At 47.7% G+C, this 22,093-nt stretch overlaps 12 protein-coding genes across 12 annotated transcripts in view; 8 read left to right on the top strand and 4 right to left on the bottom strand.

The window, feature by feature from the left end:
- Positions 1-161: 161 nt before the first annotated feature.
- ASPWEDRAFT_118736 (uncharacterized protein) lies at positions 162-407 on the top strand (the record flags this gene model as incomplete). Its single annotated transcript, XM_040828842.1, has 1 exon — positions 162-407. A coding segment is annotated over one exon (246 nt), but the record flags the coding sequence as incomplete, so codon positions are not given.
- Positions 408-1,246: 839 nt separating this feature from the next.
- Positions 1,247-2,174, top strand: ASPWEDRAFT_62326 (protein-S-isoprenylcysteine carboxyl O-methyltransferase; the record flags this gene model as incomplete). Its single annotated transcript, XM_040838642.1, has 3 exons — positions 1,247-1,289; positions 1,356-2,030; positions 2,086-2,174. 3 exons carry the CDS (start codon positions 1,247-1,249, stop codon positions 2,172-2,174), a joined length of 807 nt encoding a protein of 268 aa, XP_040684682.1.
- A 214-nt stretch (positions 2,175-2,388) lies between these two features.
- pex8 (putative peroxisomal membrane protein Pex17) lies at positions 2,389-4,581 on the bottom strand (the record flags this gene model as incomplete). The annotated part of the gene is made up of 3 exons (XM_040833571.1): positions 2,389-2,949; positions 3,006-3,454; positions 3,507-4,581. The coding sequence occupies 3 exons, from the start codon at positions 4,579-4,581 to the stop codon at positions 2,389-2,391; spliced, it is 2,085 nt and encodes a 694-aa protein (XP_040684681.1).
- Positions 4,582-4,972: 391 nt separating this feature from the next.
- On the top strand, positions 4,973-5,436 carry ASPWEDRAFT_119895 (uncharacterized protein; the record flags this gene model as incomplete). Its single annotated transcript, XM_040828951.1, has 2 exons — positions 4,973-5,262; positions 5,316-5,436. 2 exons carry the CDS (start codon positions 4,973-4,975, stop codon positions 5,434-5,436), a joined length of 411 nt encoding a protein of 136 aa, XP_040684680.1.
- A 300-nt stretch (positions 5,437-5,736) lies between these two features.
- On the bottom strand, positions 5,737-7,753 carry ASPWEDRAFT_31689 (WD40 repeat domain-containing protein; the record flags this gene model as incomplete). Its single annotated transcript, XM_040833570.1, has 4 exons — positions 5,737-7,161; positions 7,223-7,423; positions 7,488-7,603; positions 7,660-7,753. 4 exons carry the CDS (start codon positions 7,751-7,753, stop codon positions 5,737-5,739), a joined length of 1,836 nt encoding a protein of 611 aa, XP_040684679.1.
- Positions 7,754-8,929: 1,176 nt separating this feature from the next.
- On the top strand, positions 8,930-10,624 carry ASPWEDRAFT_176103 (putative diacylglycerol O-acyltransferase (DgaT); the record flags this gene model as incomplete). Its single annotated transcript, XM_040831456.1, has 4 exons — positions 8,930-9,200; positions 9,264-9,304; positions 9,365-10,367; positions 10,419-10,624. 4 exons carry the CDS (start codon positions 8,930-8,932, stop codon positions 10,622-10,624), a joined length of 1,521 nt encoding a protein of 506 aa, XP_040684678.1.
- Positions 10,625-11,044: 420 nt separating this feature from the next.
- ASPWEDRAFT_31687 (MAPEG family protein) lies at positions 11,045-11,635 on the top strand (the record flags this gene model as incomplete). The annotated part of the gene is made up of 3 exons (XM_040833569.1): positions 11,045-11,076; positions 11,132-11,267; positions 11,348-11,635. 3 exons carry the CDS (start codon positions 11,045-11,047, stop codon positions 11,633-11,635), a joined length of 456 nt encoding a protein of 151 aa, XP_040684677.1.
- Positions 11,636-11,995: 360 nt separating this feature from the next.
- pyrG (orotidine-5'-phosphate decarboxylase pyrG) lies at positions 11,996-12,897 on the top strand (the record flags this gene model as incomplete). Its single annotated transcript, XM_040828810.1, has 2 exons — positions 11,996-12,152; positions 12,224-12,897. The coding sequence occupies 2 exons, from the start codon at positions 11,996-11,998 to the stop codon at positions 12,895-12,897; spliced, it is 831 nt and encodes a 276-aa protein (XP_040684676.1).
- Positions 12,898-13,876: 979 nt separating this feature from the next.
- ASPWEDRAFT_119300 (allantoate permease family MFS transporter) lies at positions 13,877-15,755 on the top strand (the record flags this gene model as incomplete). Its single annotated transcript, XM_040828891.1, has 7 exons — positions 13,877-14,117; positions 14,171-14,266; positions 14,326-14,531; positions 14,589-15,008; positions 15,064-15,412; positions 15,466-15,646; positions 15,704-15,755. The coding sequence occupies 7 exons, from the start codon at positions 13,877-13,879 to the stop codon at positions 15,753-15,755; spliced, it is 1,545 nt and encodes a 514-aa protein (XP_040684675.1).
- Positions 15,756-18,677: 2,922 nt separating this feature from the next.
- Positions 18,678-19,482, bottom strand: ASPWEDRAFT_44943 (uncharacterized protein). The gene is given in 5 exon segments (XM_040836403.1): positions 18,678-19,029; positions 19,081-19,198; positions 19,254-19,310; positions 19,370-19,447; positions 19,461-19,482. The coding sequence occupies 4 exon segments, from the start codon at positions 19,417-19,419 to the stop codon at positions 19,006-19,008; spliced, it is 249 nt and encodes an 82-aa protein (XP_040684674.1). The 5' UTR covers positions 19,420-19,447; positions 19,461-19,482; the 3' UTR covers positions 18,678-19,005.
- Positions 19,483-20,086: 604 nt separating this feature from the next.
- Positions 20,087-20,973, bottom strand: ASPWEDRAFT_31683 (uncharacterized protein; the record flags this gene model as incomplete). The annotated part of the gene is made up of 7 exons (XM_040833568.1): positions 20,087-20,104; positions 20,159-20,245; positions 20,332-20,405; positions 20,487-20,529; positions 20,613-20,702; positions 20,755-20,840; positions 20,892-20,973. The coding sequence occupies 7 exons, from the start codon at positions 20,971-20,973 to the stop codon at positions 20,087-20,089; spliced, it is 480 nt and encodes a 159-aa protein (XP_040684673.1).
- A 699-nt stretch (positions 20,974-21,672) lies between these two features.
- ASPWEDRAFT_44936 (uncharacterized protein) overlaps positions 21,673-22,093 on the top strand; it is a gene marked incomplete at its 3' end in the record, with an annotated part of 758 nt that continues 337 nt past the window's right edge. Inside the window, exon 1 of the mRNA XM_040836400.1 lies at positions 21,673-22,065. Within this exon, the coding sequence (XP_040684672.1) occupies positions 21,784-22,065 (282 nt within the window). The remainder of the gene's footprint in view (positions 22,066-22,093) is intronic.

Below are 22,093 nucleotides of genomic sequence, written 5' to 3'. Positions count from 1 at the left end.
GTATCAGCAACAACCAAGCCCAAAGCATCATCAAATACGATCAACAGAATCATTCCGTCATCGAGGTTTCAATCTTCCGAATGATCTTAGCTGGGTTTCCAGCGACCACATGGAAAGCAGGCACATCCTAAAAATTGAGGTTAATATGTAACCGACTAGATCAATCATATAAAGGACTAAATACCTTGGTAACCACACTCCCCGCCCCAACCGTCGCACCTTTTCCTATTGTAACTCCGGGCATAATTATCACATTGCCCCCTAACCAACAATCCTCTCCGATATGTATCTCCTTCCCTGTCTCTGGGCCTTGGGTCCCGTTGCGCAGGGCTGGATCCAAAGGATGTGTCCCGCTGAACAGACTGACGTTGGGCCCGAACAGCGTCCTTGCCCCGATGGTGACTTGACAGGTGTCGATGATAACGCAGTTGAAGTTGATAAAAACGCCCTTTCCCACCTTTACATTAAACCCATAGTCAACTCTAAAAGGAGCTTCGACCCAGGGTTCATGCTGAAACAGTGCTTCATCTTCGGCTGGGTCCTCACACGGGGGAGGCAGAGGGGTTTGATCATCAACGACACTGTAGGATATTATCGAGTTAGCTTAATCTGATTGCAAGAGAATTTCAATGAGATGTGCTCTGAATCTACCGTATACGTCATGGCCACTCACTCTTTCCAAAGCTCGACCAAGCGACGCCGAGACACCTCGCCAGCACTATTGAACCGGTTACAGGCATGTTTACAGCGAGTACGGATAGCCATGAGTTCTGGGGTGAAAGCATAGTAGAGCTCACCCCGCAGCATCTTGTCCTTTTCCGTGTCAGGCATTTTTATTGTCTGTTACTGGTTCGATTTGCAAGTTGCACCGCGTGTTTGTCGAGAATTAAGTTGATTTCTTTGTTTGCCCATCGCATCACAAAGCGGGGGATTTGTCCCTGACTGACTAGTAATTGGCGCGGCCCCAGCGGCATCGATCAATCAATCATGGCAGTTTCAAGTTAAGGATTGTTCTCTTTTCTTTTTGTATTGTTCTTTTGACGAGAATTTGACTATAATATGAAGGCCATATAATTGCGAAATACCATCCATAGGTTGTTGTCGCCTGTGCTCTTGTCTGGTGTTATTATTATTTGACCATGACGCATCTCCGGAGGTATTATTGATTCCGATCCATCTCTTTTCCTCTTCTTTTATCTGGCCAAAAACAATCTTCTCTTCAACCCAATTGACCTTCTTCACCAAAATGACATTAGACTCCTCTTCCTCCAGCATCCACTCCGATACAGGTACCTCCAACGTCTCCTGGCCAAACGAACGAGCCCCCGAAGCAACCTGGCGTCCAGCTCGTCCAGCTCCAACACCGACATCTAAACCCCCTCCTCCCACCGACGCATCCAACTTCCCAAATGGCAAAAAATCTCTCTCTGGAATTTCTATTCGAGCCTTTCTCCTCGGCACCACCTTAGGTCTCTCCATCTTCCTCGCCATTTCCCTCGCCTGGTTCGCCTCGAGCCCGCTCTGGCGCGTCCCGTTCTTCCTCGCCTCGCTCGCCCTCTTCCACTTTCTCGAGTTCTGGGTCACAGCCGAATACAACACCCGCCTCGCGTCTGTATCCGCATTTCTTCTTTCCTCGAACGGATGGGCATATAATGTCGCGCACGGGTCTGCGGTCGTGGAGTGTATTATATCCTACACCTTTTTCCCGGGGAGCTGGTACCCGAATTTGACGGAGCCGGTGCCCGGGATCAAGGTGCAGGTAGTAATTGGGGTATTGTTAATGGTAGTGGGACAGGTAGTCCGAACACTGGCAATGGCGCAGGCGGGAAGTAACTTCAACCATACGGTGCAGGTTGAGCTTCGCGAAGGTCACCAACTGGTAAAGAATGGAGTGTATGCGTTCCTACGGCATCCGAGCTATTTTGGCTTCTTCTGGTGGGGATTAGGCACGCAATTGGTGCTTGGGAATGTGGTTTGCTTCGTGGGCTACGCGCTGGTCCTGTGGAGGTTTTTTTCAAGTCGGATACAGAGTAAGTTTTTATGTCCCCTGTGGATCGATTTTGATGTCTGACTTTGTTTCTTCAGGGGAGGAGAGGTTTTTGATTTGTTTCTTTGGAGATGAATACGTTGAATACAAAAAGACAACTCGGGTGGGAATCCCAGCCATTCCCTAATTTTGCCAACAGCACTGGAACTGGATATAGACAAGAATTTTAGATTTCTTTGAAAATAGATAATATGCATGTACAAAGGTTACAAATATTTTCAAGATAGAGCTCTAGACGAAGCTATATACAACATCAGCGGACAAAACTCATGCTACCAAACGCCATGCGCTACAAGAAATATCAAATAGTAGGCCTCATGATTCGCAATCATAAACAGACTTCAAAGTTTACTCTCCGGCGCAACCGCCCCAATCGCACCACTCATATATGGTCCATCCGGGCTGTAATCAGATTCTGGGAGCGCACCAGGTTCTGCGCCGAATAGAACGAGCTCGCGTCCACCCAAGGTGCTCCACCACGTAACACAGTAGTGGGCGCGGTCAACATCCATCTCTCCACTGCTCAGGGCCTCCCAGAACCGTTCGACACAAGCGCTCCGCATCTCAGGTCCTTCTAATACATTTATCAGGCGGGCCGTGAGAGGAAGCCATTCCTCCAGATCTTCCACGCGCAGGAAACAGAGGGAATCGATCAGAGCGAGTGTAAGGAAAGCTTGTTCAGAAAGCGGCGGCATTTTGCTCATATCTGTAGCCGCTCCGCCCTGCGAAGATTGAGGGAGTGCCTTTTGGGACGCATTGAGAGCCCGATCATGTAGAATCTCTATTAAAACGGAGGGTAGAAGAGGCTGGCTATTTGCAATGAGAGACGGGGGTGCAGTCAATTGTATGACCGTCTTGAAAGCAAGACGGAATTGGCGTCCAGACAGGTTGTGGGGAAATACCTACGAACCGAACAGTTAGCAGTGCGAAAAACGCTGGACAGGGCAGATAATCATACAGCAAAAAGATTGTCCACGTAAAACGGGAGATGTTTGGCTGCGATGGTTGCGTTTCCAGGAATTGCGACCACAGCAAGAAACACACTATGCGCCGCTTCGAATATCTCAAGAAGATTGTTGTTTCCACCAGCTGCAAGATATGGAAGCGCCGCAGAAATTAGAAGTTCTTCGCTTGATTGGGGGGACAGGACTGGGGTGAACAGTTCGGCTGTGTTCAAAAAGAAAAGGTCAAGACACCTCTCGACGGGATGCGCGGGGATCTGGCCAAGGTCTCCTGGTTTTACGCTTCTCAGGAGATTCTCTGCCAGATCCGGATACTGAGCGAGGATGTCGACAGCTGTAAGTGTCACAAACATATGTTGAGAAGACGAGTTTTGGCTGATTCGAGATGACACGAAATAGAGGCTTCTAAGAATATGGAGAGCTTGCATCGACAGATAAGGCGCACCTTTAAGACAGTCAATAATAATACCATAGACACGTAAAAAATAAAGACTTACTTCGACCAGCAGCCAGCACTTTATCGTTGATTACTCTCCCCAGCACGGCTCGGAGCACGATGACAGCCGAATACAAAGAGTTTCGGAGCACCTTCCATAGCATTGGTATAGTATTCTTCAGCGAGTCAGGGTCCAAGAATTCCGCTTCTTCAGCTAAATCAATTTCCGATAGCTTATTCTGGCGCCACTGCACCATCAATATCCTGGCGAAATCCGAAATTTGATCCACAGATTGCGAAACAAGCGCTGGATCACGAACATTTTCGATCGCATGTGCAATGAATCGAGATAATGGCCCTAATGCAGATATGAGAGGACTCGATGACATTGCTGATAAGTGGCCGAATGTCACAGATTGCGCCGACCATTTGAATCGTTTTCCCGGTACTTCAACAATGTCCTTGTCAATGGTACCGAGAAAATACCCGCCCTCCAGGCCTTCCGGTGAATAGTAAGTCGCTTGAATCATCACTGGCAGCAAGCGATCATAGTCCAGCTTGGTTCTTTCGGAATCGGACAAGAGTTCAAACGTGTAATTCAAGACCATGATAATGCAGCGCCCATTGCTGTCATCGCGCGGGTCTAACTCTTCAAGGGCCAGTTGCGCTGCCGTTACAAGCGCCGATTCAAGCTTTCTCCTGATATTCCACGGCAGTCCTTGTCTATTTTGCCCTTCGAATCCAAGCAAAATACCTCCAAGTAGGAGCATATGTCTCCATCGTGGGGACTTGTCGTCCGCTCCATTGACCACAGCCTTGACCCATGCTTCGCGTTCTAGTTTCCGTGGTCGTCCATATGAAATTCTTGGCTCATCCGCTGTGTCACTTTGCAGTATGGAGATGGCGGCTGTATTGAACACACTCAGGATCTTGCGACATGCTTGCAAATCAATTGGGCGTTCCCATATTCCGGGGGCAATGAGCAACTGCGAGGCGAGTAAACTGATATTCAGTGGATTTCCGAGCACGGATAGAAAGCTGGTCGCTGTTGGGAGTAGACTGGTAAAGCGAACTATGTTAGTCGGGACTGCTCCATTCGGGGGTCGATAGCCGGGCATCATCTCACGTAAAAGCATCTTGATATCCTGAGGGGGACTGGAGCGATCGCAAAAGAGCAGCCAAAGACCGCTCTGTCGCCATTTTAGGATATGGAAGCCAGGACCAGGCCTGATAAAAGCAACATGAAAGAGACCAAACGATTGAAGGAGAGATGCTGTCTCCGATCAGCGGCCGACTACATCACAGTTACCGCGGAGAACCCCAGATCACCTGCCGAGGTTGGTGGGCTTGCTGCAAACGGTGCAAACAAGCATATCGGCCAAATAATGAAGCTTCCTGTCTAAGCAAGAGATAGCGACAACATCATTTTACTGTGAGCTACGTGTTCGCCCATCTTATGCGCTGGATATCATGTTGGTTTCTGCCTTTGCTCTGAATGATCAGGCGAAGCAGCCTGTAAGAAAATAAATGGCCAACAACCGCGTTCCCATCAATTATCAAATACCTTCTTTCCCGTCGCTCTATGACCCTCTTCCGACGCATCATACGCTAGCCTATTATCTCTACTACACCCAGGACATATGGCGGTTCACTCTGTTCTGGACTTTGATTTTTTATGCGGCAACTCATCTCACCGTGGCGGCTTGTGCCCTGGCGATGCAATGTCGGAGTTGGAGAATATGCCTAGCTGTGCCACTGGTCTATATTGTCATTGGAGGGCTGGAGGCACTTCTTGCTGGGAGTATCGTCGGCCTGGTGTAAGTAATTCTTGATGTCATTATTGTGGGCTTCAAAGTCTAAGCTATAATAGCCTCGGTGCAGTTTACGAGTCCGGTAACTTCAGAATGTCGACGTGGCTCCCTATGATATGGGGTGGGGTCAACGTCATGGTCCTTATACTTTCCAGCTTTCCAATGCAAGGTGGATTATAGACATGATCGGAAACTGAGCTTGTTTGTTTCTACTATCAAGTGAAAGAACCCACTCAGCCACGAAAACCGAAGAACAAGCCTTGTTGGCGACCACAACCCTGTACGGAAGACAAATCAACACATACAAAAGTCCCGCTATGCTAGGGGTTTTGCTTAATCTGGAAACGCCGACTTATAATACATCTAGAGAAATTGCTTTCGCAAAGCATGCAACATCATCAATCAGAAAGACCCAAACAAAGCACCCGCCATTGCGCCAGATTCCCCAAGGTTAATTTTAGAAGGGCCTTCACTTTGCAATTATCGACCATATCCACCATCAGGTGTGCCTCCACCTTGGAGTCCAGGAAGCCCCCCAGAGGGGAAAGAAGGAAACCCGGGATTTGAAGGGAAGTTTTGTGGGGGAAAGTTTTGGGGCAAAGAAACTCCCTGTGAAAGAAGCTGTTTTTGTAGCTCGGCAAGGTCGACATTCATTGGCGGGGTTCCTGTCATAGCAGGGGGCATAGGAAAGCCGGGCATACCGGTGTTTGGTGGGAAATTGTTCGCTTGGGGTGGTTGTTGATTCGACAAGAGTGCAGCCAAACGGCCGGGGTCCATTTGAGGCATTGACCCAGGCATTCCAGGTGGCGGTGGAGGTTGGGAAGCCCCGATTCCCGGTAACATTCCTTGAGGCGCATCTGGGTGAGCGACACCGCCAGGAGGAGCAATCTGTATTCCAGGAAGGGAAGGCCCTGTGGGCTTCTGATCGGCGAGACTATCGGCCTCATCCTGTATCTCTTGTTCCTCTTCTTCGCGCATCTGCCGCTTTCCAAAGCCTCGATTCCATGTTCCTTGAGCCTCCGCAGCCTCTTCTCCGATATGAAACCTGTCTTTCAAGTAGCTAGTCTCCCCGGGTCTGGGCCGGGACCAAAAACGTGTGAAATTATCCTTTGAGCCAGATGCAAGAATATGACCGAGAGGGTGCCAGTCTAGTGACCAGATTGTCGCACCGTGCGCGTATTGAATCTTGTGGGCAGGGTGAATCACTTGCGCCGGTGTGTTGGCTGGATCTGGGCTGTCATACGGTGCAATCGTAGGAATCTGCCCATTGGGCAGATTAGGCTCGTCAAGTAGATAGTGGTATAGCGACCCATCTTCGCTTCCTGTTGAGACAAGTGTGCTGTGAATAGGATGCCAAGTAAGTGATGAAATGGGCTTTTCATGTCCCCGCAGAATGCAAATATCCCGCATCATACGCAGATCGAAGATTCTCGCGGTTGAATCCCGCGACGAGGTGGCAAGAAGGTTGTGGTTCACCCGCGAAAACCGAGTTGCGGTGACGGTATTCTTGTGACTGTGAAGTGTGGTCAAGCAATGTGCGGTCCGAGGGTCCCAGAACTTGACCTGATGGTCTTTGGAGCCGGAGACCAAAAGCCCCTTGGTGGGATGCCAGTCGCATGATTTAACATCCCAGTTGTGACCAGTAAGCGTGGTGTCCGTGGTCCTGGCGGTGAAATCGAATATCTTGAGTGTCGTATCATCGGATGCAGAGAGGAATTTAGCGTCAGTTGGAGACCAGGCTAGGTCGCGAACAGCGTCGTGGTGCGCGTCATCGATTGTTTCGACGTTGTTGAAGTTCGGCCGCCAGTATTTTATATCACCCTTTTGTCCTCCGGAAATCAACCAGTCATGGCTGTGAGACCATGACAGAGATGTTACACCTGCTTGCAGTTGATCATAATGTGCCTGTTCCACACAATCAATAAGCTGCAGTTATAACACGTAGCGGAAGAAAAATTGCACATACGTCCATAACAGTTTCAAAGTTGAAAGCCGTTCCATTCCACAACATAAATTCTCCAGTGTGTCCTCCAGTCAATAAACGTCTTCCTTCTGGCGTCCATCTCACAACTGTAATTGGCTTTTTTGACTTTCCGATCGACTGGTGTAAATGGCGCACTGGGAGGGTATCGGCGGGGGAATGGATTCGTGCCAAGGGAGGGAGCATCTAATTCAATGAGAAAAATCAGCAGTGTCCCATTATGGATACCACGAAGAAGTAGAGCACTCACATCTACAACATAGCTAGGGCTAGGCCTCTCAAGTTCTATCCGATTTCCTCTCTTGTAGCGTGGCTGCCGCGTGCGCATCCATTGTACAAGCGACGAACCATAATCGGTGACGAGTCCTATTGATGAGCTGTTAGCCTAGTCAGGAACATTGCCAGGGCAGATTTGGACATACTTGGTCGTCGCGGACCTGCAATTCCTCCTTCAAAAGACTTTCCACCCCGTCCAAAGTGCTGGGAGTCACCCCCATTCTCGTCGTAGAAAGCCATCGCAACTCGTTCGTTGGGTATCGGAGAAAGCTGACCGGAGGTTGCAGGCGAAGAGGGGAAAGGTTCACGTGAAAATCCGCAGGCTTGCAATCATGTCAGATAATGGCAATTGCAATATTCGAGTAAAGAAAGGCTTGTTGAGAGAGCTCAAGCTCTGATGGAACCTTGCGATGGCATGCGTGAAGCGATAATCAGGTCGGACTGTCGGGCGATGAAAGCGAAACTCGCAGCGTCCGAGCGGGCGGCCGTCATTGGCTCGAGCTTCCAGTCTTTACTGTATGTCAACAATTTCTACTGATATTGATTATTTGCATTCGCATTGGATCGCGTATAATAATATAGGGTATTTAGAGGAGAGGCATTTTGCTTTTGACAGTAATTTACTCCTTGGCTATGGTGTTACCTTTTAAATGGGGGTCAGACTGCCATCAATGGACATAAATGCATGTCTCGTAGGAACGAAATAGACATAATATAGTAAGACATAATTTATATACAGAGTTGCAAGGCATAAATCAGCGAAATTAATGGCGAAATCCGAATAAAAAGCGACGAGTTTTCGGCTGAAACAAACTTATGAACACCTGAATTTCCAGACATCTTCATCAATGCCACTAGTAGCATGTGATAGATATCCGACAGGCAGGTAAACTGCCAACAAATTCGACATTGTGGATTCTTCAGACTCAGCATTCACTCATAATCGAGTTCTTCTACTTGACAATCCATCCCAGTCCCTATCTTCACATCCTCTGATCGTAGCATTGTGAGACTCGGAATGCTGAATGTTCATCCTAACGGTCGGACGCGCCCCAGTGCTCTCTTATTGGCCGAGGCAAGCAGCTGCATCCAAGCTCGTCACCTTGTCATAATAACCCCGGTCGCCGTTATGGATTATGGAGAGGCCTTTGCTCCGTTGTTGCAATACTAACCAACTAACTCACAACAATGCGCAGACCGTCAACCCCGCCATGCTGCTTCTTCTAGACCCCCTTATCGTCTCTCTTCCATCGTCAGATTCTTCGTGTCATGATTGAGCCCAGTCCGACTTCGATTGCTGGGTTTCCTTTCTACGCCGTCCACACAATTGCCTCTAGAGCCTCTCTCTTAGCCTACTTCTCATCCGACCATTGTCGATCGATCATCCTCAGAAAGCCAGAATAGAGGGTCGAAAGGATGGCCAGTCTCGGGAGGACGTCCTCGAGCAGCGCTGTTACTAGCAGCCATGATGTGGTATCTTCGTCCAAGCCCCCGAACGGAGCTGCCGGCAACGGTTCTCCCTCGAAAAATAGGGAAGTCCCTGATAACACAAAGCGACCAAAGAGGAGAAACAAATACAGACATGTTGCAGCGTACCATTCACAGCTGCGTCATTCCAGTCTGAGCCGCGAGACTGATGTTATGACGAGTTTCCTTGGGTTTCGCAATCTCATGGTGATCGTTCTGGGTAGGTAGAGACCGGATCGTCGGAGCTTGTCTAGCTCACATAGCTGACGAATTGAGATTATAGTGGCGATGAACCTTCGTTTGGTAATTGAGAATTTTATGAAGGTGAGCGTCATCTAGTTGATATTGACGTGACCCCCCCCCCCCCGCTAACGAATTGTCCAGTATGGCGTCTTGATTTGTATCAAATGCCATGATGTTCGGAAGCAGGATGTCGTCCTCGGTTCAATACTCTTTGCTCAAGTCCCAATCCACCTTTTTGTGGCCTATATCATTGAATTGGCTGCTGCAAAGCAAGCCAAGCGTACTGCCGGACGCAAGAAAAAGGATGGATCAGCCGATGGAGACAAACGTGGAGAGCATGTCTCCGTATGGACGTGGAGATTCACCGCGTTTTTCCATACGCTGAATGCCACCCTTTGCCTTGCCGTCACTAGCTTTGTCGTGTATTTTTATATCCATCATCCAGGCATTGGGACGTTCTGCCAGCTCCATGCAATCATTGTGTGGCTCAAAAACTGCTCTTATGCGTTCACGAACCGGGACCTTCGCCAGGCGATGCTCAATCCGTCAGCAGAATCAGCACTTCCGGAAATCTACTCATCATGCCCATATCCTCGAAACATCACTCTTGGAAATCTAACCTATTTTTGGCTAGCACCTACGCTTGTCTACCAGCCTGTTTACCCCCGAACACCGCGCATTCGATGGTCATTTGTCGGCAAACGAGTCTTCGAGTTTTTCTGTCTGGCCGCGTTTATTTGGATACTCTCGGCCCAGTACGCTGCTCCTGTTTTGCGAAACTCGATTGATAAGATCGCTGTAATGGATATTGCGTCTATTTTTGAACGGGTCATGAAGCTATCCACAATCTCTTTGGTCATCTGGCTCGCTGGGTTCTTTGCCCTTTTCCAATCGCTGTTGAATGCGCTGGCAGAAGTCATGCGTTTTGGAGACCGTGAATTCTATACCGACTGGTGGAATAGTTCGAGTCTCGGTGGATACTGGCGGTCATGGAACCGGCCTGTATATCTTTTCATGAAGAGACATGTGTTCTCGCCTCTCATTGGGAGGGGTTGGAGCCCTCTAGCAGCCAGCACAATGGTCTTCACTCTTTCAGCCATTCTCCATGAGATGCTCGTGGGAATACCAACCCATAATTTGATCGGTAAGATAGTCTGCTCTTCAGTCAGTTCTAGAAGTGCTAACTCCCATCTAGGCGTCGCATTCGCAGGAATGATGCTCCAATTGCCACTGATTATGGTCACTACGCCACTGGAGAAGATCAAGGATCCTTCTGGCAAGATCATTGGGAATTCTGTCTTCTGGGTGAGTTTTTGCCTTGTCGGTCAGCCTCTAGGTGCACTGCTGTACTTCTTTGCATGGCAGGCGAAGCATGGTAGTGTGAGCCGAATGAGTGCCTAATTGAATCTATTTGTGAATGTATAAGGGTGTAGAGAACATAGTACCTGTCTTCATCACAATTTTGGCTATTTAGGAATGCGGACAGAAAAATGAAATCTTGAATATTTTCATGGCCTATCATGTTTACTTTTCGTTCAATGCCAATCCCATTGCAATTGATAGACAGCACATCCCTCACTAAATATCTCGAATCTTCCATGTTCAAAGCAAAAACGTGTTATTATTTGGACGGTCAGCATTGTCGGGGTCGGATAGTTGGATGCTCCGACGGTTGCAGTACTTTCCGACCCTGCCGGGAAAGAGAAGCTGAAGCTATATAAAGCATCTGAATCCACTCTAGATCTGTTCTATTTTTCATACTTCATTCATACTTCACACATTAATATTCATCCTTACGATAATTCCATCAAGATTAACATCATGGTCGCAATCACTGTTCCTGACAACTACGGGTGAGCTTCCCCAATATATTTGGTCGACCATCCCTTGGTTTTAACATCAGAATAGCTCTGTCATTGCCATCGCCCTGGGTGCAATTCCTGTCCTGGGATTTGTCCACGGCATTGTCACCGGAAAGACCAGAAAGGCCGCCAATGTTCCTTACCCGCACAGTTATGCCACCATTGAGCAATGCAAATCGAACGTAAGAGCATCTATTCCTGTCCTTGTTAACTCGATATGTCTATTTGCTTTCAGGAACGGGTCGAAGCTAACAACGTCTAGCCCAAAGCCGAACAATTCAACTGCGCGCAACGTGCCCACACCAACTTTCTTGAAAATGCCCCCCAGACCATGCTTTTCACTCTGGTCGCAGGACTGAAATACCCTCAGTCGGCGACAGCAATTGGAGCTTTATGGTTGACCTTCCGCACTCTCTTCCTGTATGGCTACGTGTACTCGGGCAAGCCCCAGGGTAAGGGAAGAATGATTGGCGCATTCTTCTGGTTGGCGCAGGGCGCTCTTTGGGGATTGACTGTGTTTGGAGTTGCAAAGGACTTGATTTCCTACTAATAGCCATTGGGACCTAAGTATTGCAATAATAATATATAATATCGATGGGACTGCGATGCATTCATCCTGTACAGTAGCTGCGCCACACTTTGATCGATGTGGCTTACCCCACAGCCGGAAATGGGCCAACCGAACGCCGATGTGGCTGTGCGTGGCAGATCGATATGATGGGTTTTATTCGAGATTCACTTGTGCTTCGTCTATCCACCATTGTCTCGTTTTTATGAATATTTTATGACAGGCGATATATCTGGAGAATAAGCAGATAGACCAGACGATAGGAGAAATCCAATCAGGGAACTTGCAGCTAATCATACAATCACCTCCCATACACCCCGCATTACCCCTCCACCGGACAAAATGTCTTCGAAATCGAAATTGACCTACAGCACCCGTGCCAGCACCCACCCCAATGTCCTGGTGAAGAAGCTCTTCGAGGTCGCCGAGGCCAAGAAGTCCAATGTGACCGTTTCCGCTGATGTGACGACTACCAAAGAGCTTCTCGACTTGGCCGACCGTATGTGTCTCATTAGCAGACAGGTTCGCAGTTACTGGAATTGGCATACTGATTGATTTGGCTCTCTATAGGTCTTGGTCCCCATATTGCCGTGATTAAAACGCACATCGATATCCTCTCCGACTTTAGCAATGAAACCATCACCGGTCTGAAGGCTCTGGCTGAGAAGCACAACTTCCTCATCTTCGAGGACCGCAAATTCATCGATATTGGCAACACGGTTCAGAAGCAATACCACGGTGGTACTCTGCGCATCTCCGAGTGGGCACACATCATCAACTGCAGCATTCTTCCCGGCGAGGGCATCGTGGAGGCTCTGGCTCAGAGCGCCTCGGCCGATGATTTCCACTACGGACCCGAGAGGGGATTGTTGATCTTGGCCGAAATGACCTCCAAGGGATCGCTGGCAACAGGCGAATACACCAAGGCGTCTGTGGACTACGCGCGGAAATACAAGAACTTTGTTATGGGATTTGTGTCGACGCGATCGCTGGGCGAGGTGCAGTCGGAGGCCACATCCCCGTCTGAAGACGAGGACTTTGTCGTTTTCACGACGGGAGTGAACCTCTCGTCCAAGGGAGATAAACTGGGACAGCAGTACCAGACGCCCGAGTCAGCCATTGGGCGCGGAGCGGACTTTATCATTGCGGGACGCGGAATCTATGCGGCGGCGGACCCGGTTGAAGCGGTGCAGCGGTATCAAAAGGAGGGATGGGCTGCGTACGAGGCCCGCGTGAGTGCATAAATAAATATTACGGTTATGCAGTGAGTGTATAACGAATGGCAGTTTGATGGTTTGGGGGTTTTGGAGTAAATAGGCACCGCGTGGATATGGTCTGATCCGATGCCTGAAGCGATCATCCATGAATTAGAGATACATTATCTGATCAATTCTAGTAAGTCTAGCTACACATTGCCATTCTAACAACATCACACAAAACAGGGTGTAGATACTCAAGATAGCTCTGCAAAGGCGACTCCACTGCGCTGATAAGACAGCTGCTGATAAGCACGCCCAAGTGGAGATGGAGATAAACACATCCTGGCAATCCTGTAGCATCAAAACAGTCCTGTGATAAGAAACATCAACGGGGGCGAGATCTGTAGCCGACTTCGAAGGATTCAAGCTTCCCCTCTCCTTGGCTGTGTCTGAACGAGGAACAACAAAGCAATCATCCCTGCCTTCTTCCCTCCTCCCTTAGCAGCGGAACCTTCCGCTCCTTATACCTTCATCCTTTCATCTCTCGAATGATAGGGAAAGATAGGGTCGCACTCGATGCATTCAACCTCACATTCAAGCCTGCCGACTTACTCGGCTAGCAATCCACTCAATGGCACCGTCGCCAGCCTTTCGAGTGTCCCTGATTGGGTCGAATCGCTGATCTCGAAGCACAGTCCTCGGAGACCGCCAGAATGTAACTTTGTCTCCCCCTTTTTTCCCCTCACGCCTTCGTTGCTCCAACATGCCGGACTAGTTCCATCGCGTGTCGATAAGCATTCCAATTACTCCCGGGAAGGATGACGGGCTGTACCCCAGATATCAGCTGCTTATCATCGAGATACTAGGTGCTGCACGTCACGCCTAATTGGGCAGTTGAAACCCCAGATAACCACGGTCGTTGTCGCGTCCTTTTCTCTTATATATCGTGGATCTCTCAGATCCATATTTTGTATGGCCTTTTTTCTTCTAACACACTCTTATTGCTTAGTATACCTAACACACAATGACGGATGACAAGTCGCCTCCACTTCACGCTGCGGATGTCGAGAAGGATGTGAAGAGACACGTCGACCCCACACTGGAAAAGCATGCCCAAGATGGGGATGAAGCGTTGAATGCCTTCGAGGAGCTGCAGGGAGAAACAATCACCCTTGATGAAGAAACAAACAAGCGACTGCTGAGGATTATCGACTGGCACTTGATGCCTATTATGTGTTTCATCTACGGCATGAACTATCTGGATAGTACGGTTCTCGATTGACTTTCATAAAAGGACAAGCCCATTAACCAAACACAGAAACAACCTTGTCCTATGCGAGTGTCATGGGAATAAAAACCGATCTGGGGTTGAAAGGCGATGAGTATCAGTGGCTGGGCAGCTTGTTTTATTTTGGTACGGTTACTTACTGGATAAAAAGGGGAAAGCAAATTCGATAGAAACTGACTTTTCAGGTTACCTTGCATGGGAATATCCAACCAACAGACTCCTCCAACGTCTACCCCTGGGTAAATATTCCGCCGCTTGTATTCTGATCTGGGGTTTGATCCTCTGCTGCTTTGCTGCTGTCCACAACTACGCCGGGGCAATCGTCATCCGTTTAGGCCTCGGTATATTCGAAAGTGCAGTCACTCCGGGTTTTGCACTATTGACGTCCCAGGTTAGTTAGTTCTCCACGGGTTTGTCTTCCAAATATTTATCCAATGATTTAATGCAGTGGTACACCAAACAAGAGCAAGGAAGTCGCGTCAATATCTGGTTCAGTTTCAACGGCTGGGGTCAAGTGCTTGGAGGACTCGTGGCATACGGAATTGCAGTTGGAAGTGAGAAGCATGGATCGACAATCGAACCATGGAAGATCGTGTTCCTTTTCACAGGTCTCTTGACAGTCTGTCTCGGATTAGTCTTTCTATGGATTATCCCCGACAGTCAGCTAAATGCACGTTGGCTCAAGAAAGAGGACCGCGTCCTGGCCGTTGTCCGGGTAAGGTCTAACCAGCAGGGAATCGGGAACAAGCATTTCAAGATGTACCAAGTGAAGGAAGCGCTTTTGGATCCCATGACATGGGCTTTCTTTCTCTATGCCCTAATTGCGGATATCCCCAATGGTGGCATCACCAACTTTTTCAACCAGCTGGTCAGTTGCACTCACCCATGACCTAGGTTGATAACTATATGCTAAAGATAAGCAGATTACTAGCTTTGGATACACGGAAGAGCAAAGTCTCCTCTACGGTGTTCCCGGTGGTGTTGTTGAAGTCATCGCCCTTCTCATAAATGGTTACGTCGGTCAAATCACAAATCAGCGAGTCCTCAGCAGTTGTGGTGGCTTGATTGCCTCCATCGTCGGAATGGTACTCATAGTCGCCTTGCCCTTGACCAACAACGTAGGCCGTCTCATCGGATACTATATGACACAAGCTAGTCCGACGCCCTTTGTGGCACTGCTATCGTTGGTTTCCTCGAATGTTGCTGGATACACAAAGAAGACTACTGTGGCTGCTATCTACCTGATAGGATATTGCGCTGGAAATATCATCGGTAATATACCTCAAATATCCGAAAATATCAAGCATTCTAACAAATGTCTATAGGGCCCCAAGTCTTCCGTCCTCAAGATGCCCCTCGCTACGTCCCGGCCGAGATTACCATCATCGTCTGCTGGGGAGTGTCCCTTATTCTCCTCGTTGCAATTTGGTGGTGGTATAAAAAGGAAAACGACCGGAAGGCTCGTATTTGTGCCAGCCCTGACTACGTACGACTGGAGAACCAAGAGTGAGCCATTCTACCTGCCTGGTTTCTGATTAATATTGACTTACTGACTTCTACTAGGTGGTTGGATCTGACGGATAGAGAGAATCACGATTTTGTCTATGCTCTGTAGTCGTCGACGTGCACCTGACTATTTCATTGATTTAATGAGATGATGAACTTGTACATATTATTTTTTGGATGCATCGTTTATTTTACTGTTTATTACAGAATTTACAATCCTTCTCCAGACAAACTCGTTGTTTGCGCTATATCGGTTGATTGATTTATTGAATTTGGTGTATCCGGGACAACAATACAGCACTTTCTGTTGACTCGATCTCAACAGGCCTTAACAGGCTACAAAGTAATGTCCGCGGATTAAATGGTCACTGAACTGAACATGATTTGGTGCTTCAGATGTTTTATCCCTTGACTTTCCACGACTTCAACAAGACCCATCTACTCATTCCCGCAAGCTCATGCTCGTTCGCCCTTCCATAGCTTTATGGTGTTGCCGAAGCAGAGACGCGTCGAGTATAGTTTTTCTGGCATACATATACACCAGATTAGTGACTTTCCAGCATGATAATACAATACGCACATAACTTTATATGCTCATATTGAATGCTCCGCAATACCCAATTCTAATTTCGATCCGATTTGACGGCAAACATGCTGAGGACGTATTGTCGGGAGGTTTCGAGGTACACCAAACAGGTTAGTCACTGAGAAAAAAACGAATAATAGAAGTAGCAGTCACATACCCCACACCCTCCCCCCAATATCCGATAACCCAGGCCCAGGCCCGTCCCTGCCACCCACCAGGGCCTGATTGGGATGGAATGACTTACCGAAGAAGTACGAATGGAAAGACTGTTTGAATTTTGGTGATGAAGGTGAAGCTGTAGTAAGTTGTGTGACCTAGGCCCATCCCTACCACCCGCCAGAGCCTGTTGGAATGGGTTGACTTACTGGAGAAGCGTGAATAGAAAGATCATTTGAGACAGTGTAAAGATGGTGAAGTTGGTCAAGTTAAAGGCGAAAATCTGTAGTAAGTTGTATAACCCAGGCCCGTCCCTGCCACCCGCCAGGACCTGATTGGGATGGGATGACTTACCGACAGAGCATAAATGAAAGTCGGCCGTGAAGAGTTGCAAAAGTTGATCTATCGCCCAGGCCCGTCCCCGCCACCCACCAGGACCTTTTATATCGAATTCGAGTGTCTATACACACAAGTTAACTAAGACGTCACTAAAATGAAAGACGATGAATACGTACCACTGAGAAGGCGCATATTAAATCGACCCAGGCCCATCCCTACCACCCGCCAGAGCCTTGGATAACGAAGTCGAGTTTCTATACACAAATTAGCCCAAGATGTTGAAGTGAAAAGATAATGAACCCTCACCACGAAGACGATGAATTCTAACCACATCATTCCCTCCCAGTTTCCGATAACCCAATTCAGTCCCTCCCTGTCACAATTAAATCCAATTTCTTTATCCAGGTCAGTTGAGACGTTAAGATAGAAGATGAACACGCACCACGAGATGGCGATTATCGAAGAAACCCAGGCCCGTCCCTACCACCCGCCAAGGCCTTGTTGTAATGTAGTCGAGTTTCTATACACAAATTAGCTAAGAAGTTCGAATGGAAAATGAGAAGACGATGAATGCTTGCCACGAAGATGACGAATCCCAAATCATACCCCCATTCCCAATACCAAAGCCCTGTCCCTTCCTCATATAATGACGTCGAGTTTCTATACGCAAATTAGCTGAAATGCCGACAAGATTGACGTGCCGTGAATTCGTGACCACACCTATTCCCCCAGCTTCCAATAATCCACGCCCGTCTATCCACCCACCAAAATCCCATCATAACGAAGTCGAATTCCAACGCCCACAAACCTCCCAATTTCTGATAACCCGGGCCCGTCCCAACCACCCGCCAGGGCCTCGTTTCTATACACAAATTAGCAGAGACGATAATTGAGTGCTTACCAAAAAACACCTAAACTCTCCCCCCAATATCCGATAACCCAGGCCCATTCCCTACCGCCCAACCAGAGCCTTTTTATAGTAACACGTTTCTGCACACAAATTAGCCCAAACCGCAAACACGAAAGACAGCGAATATATACCAAATCCACAGTCCCTTCCCAACATTCGATAACCCAGGCCCACTCCCTGCCGCCCAACCGGAGCCTTCACATAGTACAGCATTTTCCTTCTACAATATACATGTCAGTCGAAACTGTCAATATGAAGGACAACGAATACTTGCCAAATCCCCAATCCTCCCGCCAACTTCCAATAACCCAGGCCCATCCCTACCACCCAGCCAGAGCCCGAATTTAACTTCCAATCCAATCATAATTTCCATGCATCTATAGAAGTTAGTCGACTGTATGGCTTAAATGAATGAAAAGATACTTGCCACAGCCTACCCCCTAATTTCCGATAACCCAGGTCCGTCCCTGCCACCCAACCAGAGCTGGTTTGAATTCGAGTTCGTGTATCTGTTTCGTTAATCATCATTCCTGTCTAGGAAAGCAGTTGACTGCTTCAATGAATACGAAAAACAGCATACCAAAATTCTTCCTCCAACTTCCGATAACCCAGGCCCGTTCCCTACCACCCAACCAGAGCCGGTTTAAATTCGAGTTCGTATATCTGTTTAGTTAATCGCCATTCCTGTGTAATCATTAGTTAAACTTATGCACACGAAGATGAAGAGAAAATGCGAAACGCATACCACAACCCTCCCTCCCAATGTCCGATAACCCAGGCCCATCCCTGCCGCCCAACCAGAGCCTTGATATAATGTACCGTTTTCAAGAAAAAGGTCAGCGAAACTGTTGAAACGAAGAATGAAGAGCACTTACTAAATACCCCTCCCCAATTTCCGATAACCCAAGCTCCTCCCTGCCTCCCATCCGGAGCTTGGTCATATAATTGAATCTGCATCTATAGGTCAACCGAGGTGTCCAAGCCAAAGACAAGAAATACTTACCACGCCGCAATCCTCCTCAGTTCCCGATAACCCAGGCCCGTCCCTACCACCCGCCAGAGCCAGATTGAAAGTCGAATTCGTTTAACTGCGGTATTAGTCCCTGAATGATCATTAGCTGGCTGAGCATCAATGGAGATGAAAACACGTACCACAACCCTCCACCCTCCCAATTTCCGATAACCCAGGCCCGTCCCTACCACCCAACCAGAGCCGGTTTGAAAATCGAATTCGTATATCTGCATTGTTATTGCCTTCATGGGCATGAGCTGACTGTGCTTCAATGAAGATGAAAAGCGCATACCACAGTCCACCCCCCCAATTTCTGATAACCCAGGCCCATTCCCTGCCATCCAACCAGAGCCTGATCACGAAATTGCATCTGTGTCAATGTAAGATCAGCAAAGCTGTATAACAAAAAGACAAGAAACTCACCACTCCAGAAATGTTCCCCTCCCAATTTTCGATAACCCAGGCCCGTCCCTGCCACCCGCCAAGGCCTGATAGGAATGGGGATTTTGGACGTACCTAGTTTGAAAAAGCGAAGATTGGCTGAGACGAGTTAGTTGAACTGTTAAATAATGACGAAGATAAAGACTGACCACCAACGCCGCAGTAAATGATCTCCCAGGCCCATTCCCTACCACCCAACCAGAGCCGCTGTTCAAATCGTGTTCGTATATTCCGTGTCGTTCTTCCCTATATAGAAATTAGCTGACTGCTTCGATGAAGTTGAAAATTGCACACCATAATCCTTCTTCAATCCAATAACCCAGGCCCATCCCTATCACCCAACCAGAGCCGTTCAAAATCCTGTTCGTATATTCTGTATCGTTATTTCCCTATATAGAAATTAGTTTATTGCGAACGTGCAGATGAAAAGCGCATACCACAATCCTTCTTCGATCCAATGACCCAGGCCCGTCCCTACCACCCAACCAGAGCCGTACAAGTCAAAATCGTATACCTGTATCGTTCTTCCCTATTCATATGTTATTTGACTGTGAATGTGCAGATAAAGATGAAAAGGGCATGCCATAATCCTCCTCTAATCTAACAACCCAGGCCCATCCCTACCACCCAACCAGAGCTGTAAGAATCGCGTTTGTATGTCCCGTATTGTTATTCCCTATATAGACATTAGTTTATTGGGTGCAGATGAACATGGAAATGAAAAACTTATACCACAACCCTCCACCATCCAATTTCCGATAACCCAGGCCCATTCCCTGCCACCCGCCAGAGCCGTAAAAATCGAGTTCGTATATCTGTGTTTGTTAATCGTTATTCCCTAGATATGCATTAGTTGACTTTGCTTCGATGAAGATTGAAACGAAGATGATGCAAATACCGTACGGCAATCCCCCCAATCAATGATCGATAACCCAGGCCCATTCCCTACCACCCGCCAGAGCCGGATTGAAAGTCGAATTTGTGTATCTGTGTCTGTTAATCGTTATTCCCTACCTAGATACACATCAGTTGACTGTGCTTCGATGAAAATGAAGATGAAACACATACCAAAACCCTCCCCCGATCAATGTTTGATAAAAACCCAGGCCCGTCCCTACCACCCGCCAGAGCCGGATTGAAGTCGAATTCGTATATCTGTGATCGTTAGCTGTTAGTTTTCATTTCCTATATTGGTATTAGTTGATTGTGTTTCGATGAAGATGAAAATGAAAATCACATACCAAAACCTCCTCCAAATGTCCGATAACCCAGGCCCATTCCCTGCCACCCGCCAGAGCCTGAAAATGGAATTCGTCTATATAATCTATATAGCCCCTTCTGTGTCGACGTGAATGTTGATCAGCAATGAACGAAGATGAAATAAAAGACGACTTACCAAAACCTCCTCCCAACGTCCTCCGTCCTTGCCACCCCCAAATCTGATAATGGAATTGTATAATCTATATAACCTGCCTTGTGTTGATGTTAGAAATGAGTAACGATGAGGATAAACCAAACTCACCAAAATCTCCTCCAAATGTCCGATAACCCAAGCCCGTCCCTGCCACCCAACCAGGGCTTGAATGGAATTTCTTTTTCTATGTAATAACACCTGCGAAAATGTTAACTAATACTGCATAAAAGCAAAAACGAAGAATACTTACCACAGTTCCTCCTCCCATTTTCGGATAACCCAGACCCATTCCCTTCCACCCGCCAGAGCTAAAATTGAACCATAGTCCGCATGAACCTGTTAGCGTCAGTCGATTGCATGAATATAAAATGTGAAGAATAAGCAAACCTGACCACAACCCACCCCAAATCTCAAATTTCCGATAACCCAGGCCCGTCCCTGCCGCCCAACCAGAGCCCGAAGCTAACATTCGATGCCGCTAATTTTCATGCACCTGTAAACATTAGTCAATTGTATGAACATAGAAGCTGAAGTGAATGAACAAATACCACAACAATCCACCCCCCAATATCCGATAACCCAGGCCCGTCCCTGCCACCCGCCAGGGCCTGATGCTGAAAGAAGCTCCATGTAATCGATATATATGCATGAGGTTAGCTGGCTGCATCAGAACGGTGAAGAGGGAAGACTTACCAAAACCCACCCCCCAACTTTTGATAACCCAGGCCCGTCCCAACCGCCCAACCAGGGACCTGATGTCATAAAAGAATTGCATTGTGGTGTATATAATTTGGACGCCCAAGAGGTTAACAAGTCAAATCGAAGACGAAGACACGAAGATGAAGACACAAAGACAATGACACGAAGACAATGACACGAAGACAATGACACGAAGACAATGACACGAAGACAATGACACGAAGACAATGACACGAAGACAATGACACGAAGACGATGATGGGAAGAAGCATAAGACGATGAAGACTTACTCGACAGCCCACCCCCCAATGTCCGATAACCCAGGCCCGTTCCCTGCCACCCAACCGGGGCCTGTTGGTCCTGTTGTATTAGCTAGATCCGCTTTGGCCTCGTTCTTTTTCTTTTTTCTTTTTTTTTTTTTTATTCTTGTAATTTTTTTTTCTGGCCTTTGATGTGTTTCTTTGTTTCTTTTTCTTTTTCTTTTTTTTTTTTCTTTTTTTTCTCTCTGGTTGTTTGGTTGATGGGTTGTTGGGGAAGTAGAAGTAAGACGAAGATAAGATGGTAATATATGTCAAGATAGATGGAAGGCGGGAAGGTGGGAAGGGACAAGTATCAAAGGAGTGACGAAAGAAGTGACAAACGAATGACAAAAGATGGGAATAGGCAGAAGCAGGAGCAGAGGCAGAAGCAGAAAATGATGATGATGATGATGATGATGATGATGATGCAGGAAGATGGGAGATACGGCAAAAAAAGAGCGAAGAGACGAGTAGAGAAGACGCAGATGATGCAGATGAAGAAGATGCAGAAGAAGAAGATGCAGAAGAAGAAGATGCAGAAGAAGAAGATGCAGAAGAAGAAGATGCAGAAGAAGAAGATGCAGAAGAAGA

The sequence above is a fragment of the Aspergillus wentii genome (genome assembly GCF_001890725.1).
Source record: "Aspergillus wentii DTO 134E9 unplaced genomic scaffold ASPWEscaffold_8, whole genome shotgun sequence".
Lineage (NCBI taxonomy): Eukaryota > Fungi > Ascomycota > Eurotiomycetes > Eurotiales > Aspergillaceae > Aspergillus > Aspergillus wentii.
This window is presented reverse-complemented; position numbering and strand designations above follow the sequence as displayed.

What these genes read in the sequence shown, in the direction of transcription:
- ASPWEDRAFT_44943 (XM_040836403.1), bottom strand. Translation starts at nt 19,419, where the DNA reads ATGGGCCTGGGTTATTGGATTGAAGAAGGATTATGGTGTGCAATTTTC. An exon ending in TGGGCCTGGGAGATCATTTA is followed by an intron (nt 19,199 to 19,253) that starts CTGCGGCGTTGG and finishes AGTTCAACTAAC; the next exon opens with TCGTCTCAGCCAATCTTCGC. An exon ending in AAATTGGGAGGGGAACATTT is followed by an intron (nt 19,030 to 19,080) that starts CTGGAGTGGTGA and finishes TGCTGATCTTAC; the next exon opens with ATTGACACAGATGCAATTTC.